The 4,636-nt window shown below is 36.0% G+C and overlaps 1 protein-coding gene across 1 annotated transcript; it reads right to left on the minus strand.

The window, feature by feature from the left end:
• Window positions 1-1,807: 1,807 nt before the first annotated feature.
• On the minus strand, window positions 1,808-4,189 carry LOC112004603 (protein BOLA2). Its single transcript, XM_024036840.2, has 3 exons — window positions 4,030-4,189; window positions 2,281-2,303; window positions 1,808-2,172 (listed from the first exon to the last, which is right to left on the minus strand). Exons 1-3 carry the CDS (start codon window positions 4,153-4,155, stop codon window positions 1,977-1,979), a joined length of 345 nt encoding a protein of 114 aa, XP_023892608.1. The 5' UTR covers window positions 4,156-4,189; the 3' UTR covers window positions 1,808-1,976.
• Window positions 4,190-4,636: the final 447 nt, after the last annotated feature.

Here is a 4,636-nt window from a genome sequence, read left to right on the forward strand (position 1 = left end):
AAAACCTGATTCTCCCAGAAAAATCACTTCAACCTCTAGGGCATGTTTGGATGTTTAAAAAATGAGGGGGAGTAGAGTAGAGGGAGGGAGAGTAATGCAATTACCTTGTTTGGAAGTTTTTTAAAGAATGAGGGGGAGGGGTTTGGAGGAGTTTGGAGGGGTTTGGACTCCCTCTGGCCCCCCCAATTTTATGGCCTGTTTGGATGTTTAAAAAAGGAGGGGGAGTAGAGTAGAGGGAGGAAGAGTAATCTAATTACCTTGTTTGGAAGTTTTTTAAGGAAGGAGGGGGAGGGGTTTGGAGAGGTTTCAACTCCCTCTAGCCCCCCATTTTTAATTCCCTCAAATTGGAGAGATTTGGAGGTAGAGTAGAGTACATAAACTATTGACCAAGTAAATTACCTAATTTACCCTTATTATATTAACAAAATTACACAAGGGGAAAGACTAATTACTCCCTTCCCCTTTACTAATTTTAAAACCATCCAAACAAGGTGGAGGGGAATCATTTTCCTCTACTCTCCTCCCCACTACTCCCCTCCCCTCTACTCCCCTCTACTCTCCTCCCTCTCTAAATTTCCAAACAAGCCATTAATTCCCCCAAATTGGAAAGATTTGGAGGGGGAGTAGAGTACATAAACTATTGACCAAGTAAATTACCTAATTTACCCTTATTATATTAACAAAATTACATAAAGAGAATGGCTAATTACTCCCTTCCCCCTTACTAATTTTAAAAACATCCAAATAAGGTGGAGGTGAATCATTCTCCTCTACTCTCCTCCCCACTACTCCCCTCCCCTCTACTCTCCTTTACTCTCCTCCCTCTCTAAACTTCCAAACAAGCCGCTAGTCTTCAATGATGATCAGTCCCCACCTTTTGGCTTTTAGTGGTAGTTCTTCTGGCTCTCACTCATTCTCCCCCGTAGAAAAGAGCTTTGATTTTAAACACCAGGAACAAGATCCCCCAACCCGTGGAGATATTGCCAAACAAAGAGTCAAATAGTGAACAAGATATAGCAATTCTAGCTTGCTGTCCATTGACCTTGAGCTCCACCCTTTTGTTTAGAACACAAGAACAGCTTAACCTTGCTTACTCTCTCCACAAAGGTGTCCCATACCATGGAAATCATGCTCTCCACAGCATTACACTAATTAGTATTACTACCGTGCATTTTTGTTTTTTACTCTGAACTCAATTAGTGCAATGCTGATATTCCATACCACTAGAAGAGCAGGTGCACCATTTAATTGGCCATCATTGGGGTGTCATTAGAAGAGTAATAAATTCCTGCAGAAATGCCCTTCTGGATTTTAAGCCATAAATTAGACAATAATATGACACCAGCTAGGGTAGGGATCATATAGCAATTTGCATGCTAAAATTTCCCCAACCATTGAGATGACATGATATGATTGATATATAATAAAATTGATGTTAATGGTAAATTTATGTGAAAGTAATGTTATATCAATAATAACTTGTTAACTTAACAAACCCAAAGAAATCTCGATTCATGTAAAAGTAATGTTATATCAATAATAACTTGTCAACTTAACAAACCCAAAGAAATCTATGAGATTTTGAGTTCGAAACCTCTAAAAGTCACTAGTTGGACAAGTTGTGAAATTTGCAAGTACCTAGCATTGCTCTAGCTTTTAGAGTTTAGAATAGTTTTTTTACTTTTTATATCTAAAGGTAGCCTCAAAGGGTTGAACACAGATACCCTTAAAATAGTGGGATTCTGTAAATAATAAAAAACTCAGGCCACTTTTGCCATGCAATTCTTGATGCACATCACATCACAAATTCTTAAACAAAAACCAAGTAAAATGATGGTAAATAAAATTTTGGTAGATGTACTTTGTCCAAAGTCTCAATAAGCCCAAGACATATTCATAATTCCATGCCACAACACGTTTTGCTTGGGGGGAGGGGAGGACACTTTCTGAATGTTTTGACTACTTACAACAACATTCTAAGCAGCAGTATTAGATTTTTCAGGCTCTTGCTGTTGTTTCCACTGCTCAGGGGTCAGAGCTTTCTTTATTGATAGAGCATGAATTTCCTTCATTTCCTCTTCCAGAGCACCATTCACCAATCGGTGCCTCTCCAGCAACCTCTTCCCTTCAAATTGTTCTGATACAATTTCAATTGCAAAACTTGCTCCACAACTGAAAATCACTTAAAATTGAGTAAAACAAGTTTGATAAACACCACAAAAAACAAGGTAGAGAAAAGTTCTGAATTCAAAATACATATGTCTGCAAGAAAGAACCTACCCTCCAGATGTATCAATTACTTCCTGAAACAAGAACAGATTCAAAAGTGTTTACAAAATATGAAAAGGAAATCCAATAAAACTAGTTATATAAGGAATGCAAATAGAAATGTTAAAATTTGAGTATTTAAGTAAAAGAAAGTGCACAAGAAAGTACTAACTATTAAAAAAAAGAATCCAGGGGTTTTGAAGCTCAACTAACCCCTCCTCATGTTTCAAACGGAAACATCCAGAATTCAAATCCCACCCCCCCCCCAATCCCCAATCCCAACTATTTATTATTACCAAAAAAAAAAAATCTATATGTTTTAAATGGCCTGGACAGGATTTATTATCTTGTGTAACTGCTGCATGCACACTCTACAATTTATCTCTTCTTCTTTTTAACTTACTTTTTAATTCCTCTAAATATCTTTGGTTGTAGTACAACCACCAAGATCTCCAAGTAAATTGCAGACTATATCTAGCTGTCCATCTAAATGGAGCATAACTGATCACAATAGTTGCTATCTGCTAATTAAAAATTTTATTTAATTTGTTATGATCAAATTTTTTCCCAGAACATCTTTGTTATCTGCTACTTAATAATTTTCATAGTGGGTAGGCCAAATATGATAACAAGATTCCTTTATTAATAAATGTCTTCCCCAAAATTTTATTTTGTTACTCATTATAACAATACAAACTCACATTCTTTGTAGAACAAAATATGTTTATTCTTCTTTTTTATTCTTTTTTAAAAAAAAGGAAGAAGAAAAAGCTTTAAACCAGATTATAACAAACCCAATATTTTATTAGAATAAGCATTCTCCATTAGTTGTGGAACTCTGTTAAGAATTGCATAGTCGCGCCTCTGAACATGCTATTGCAACCTTGCTACTTCATAAAACGTCCCTGAATTTCTCCCTCTCGCCTACAACTAAACTCAAACATGGATCACTCTCACCCAAACTTAAAAACAGGTGTTGTCCCTCACCCCTTGAACACATGGCATCGCCAAGTGGGACTGCATAACACCAAGCAAGGGGCACAAATGATCGCATTGCAACACCTCCAGCTCCGAGGGCATAGAAGCCAACTTTAACCCCACAAAGAAAGCATAAGCCACACGGACCAGTCATGTCCAAACCTAGAAGCAGTAGTAGTAACAAACTAACAATACTTGGTCTAAAAAAACTTAACCCGGCGTTGCTTGAATTGATGCAGCCTAACAACCTTAATCTGAAAGAGACCTTCCTACACCTTTTATACCATGGTCAAGGATCTCAGTTTCATTTTGCAATGACATTCAGCCTCCTTAGAGTTCACAGCACTTTGAAATAATAATAATATATACTGTCGACATTATGATTGTTCCAATGTGATTTCACCTACCATACTAGGATTCAACAACAACAACAATAATAATGACGATGTAATTTAGATCGTATAGCAAATTCGCATGTTAACTAACATTATTAAAGCAATTGTCTGACATCTAATTTCAGCTGAATCACATAAAAGCCAACAGAACCTGTCCCAAACCTAGTAACGAGTGTGGTTTTAAGGTTAGGTTTGATTCGTCTAATACTATACCCCTACTATCGACAAAGATTTAAAAAAAAAAAACTATTGGAAAACAACAAATTTATATGAATATTACGAACTGAACTGAAATTAATATACAGATGAACCCAAAAGACAAAGTAAAAGAAAACAACAAATTTATATGAAGCTAAAAAAGAAAAAGAAAAAAAGAATTAGGGCTTACGAGATGTGAAGGATTCATCTTTGACTTCAATGAAGATTCCACTTGTTCCTTTGTCACCCCCATATCTGGTTCTGGCTCTAGCTCCGTGGGTGTGTGGGTGTGTGTGTGTGTGTGAGGTTCTGACATACGAGTTCGATGATTTTGTAGTTTCGGCCTCTTAGGTCAATTTTTGGGGGTGAAGTTCGATTTGGGTGGACAGCATTAGGCCCACCCACTTGTAAAAGCCCACTAAGTTTTAATTTTTATTATGGATGCACTGCCCTCCACACATAAATATTGGTGGATTTTTTTTTTCTTTTTGAGTGAAATATTGGGGGAAATTTATTATAAAAAATATACTAAATCGTTTTTTCATTGGGTTATTATACTTTTATACTAAATAGTTTTTATTATTAAATAAAAAAACTTTGCTCAAAATATTATACTTAGTACACAAAACTCTTACTTTTGTGAGGTCTGAGAGAAGTCATGATAGACAGTTTTACTCATGGTTGTCAAAATTGTGATTTGGATCATATCTCTCATGTATCCACTTGACTAAAATGATTAGGATCATAGCACAATTGCATTTTTGGTAGAATCATAAAAAGGATTGTGTAGGATTGTG

Source organism: Quercus suber, unplaced genomic scaffold (genome assembly GCF_002906115.3).
Source record: "Quercus suber isolate HL8 unplaced genomic scaffold, Cork oak 2.0 scaffold_721, whole genome shotgun sequence".
Taxonomy (NCBI): Eukaryota; Viridiplantae; Streptophyta; class Magnoliopsida; order Fagales; family Fagaceae; genus Quercus; species Quercus suber.

Excerpts from the sequence above, each read along its gene's own strand:
- LOC112004603 (XM_024036840.2), bottom strand. The coding sequence starts at position 4,155 with ATGTCAGAACCTCACACACACACACACACCCACACACCCACGGAGCTA. Across the intron at positions 2,304-4,029 it reads AGATGAATCCTTCACATCTC|GAAGTAATTGATACATCTGG; the intron begins GTAAGCCCTAAT and ends TTCTTGTTTCAG. Across the intron at positions 2,173-2,280 it reads GTAATTGATACATCTGGAGG|TTGTGGAGCAAGTTTTGCAA; the intron begins GTAGGTTCTTTC and ends AGTGATTTTCAG.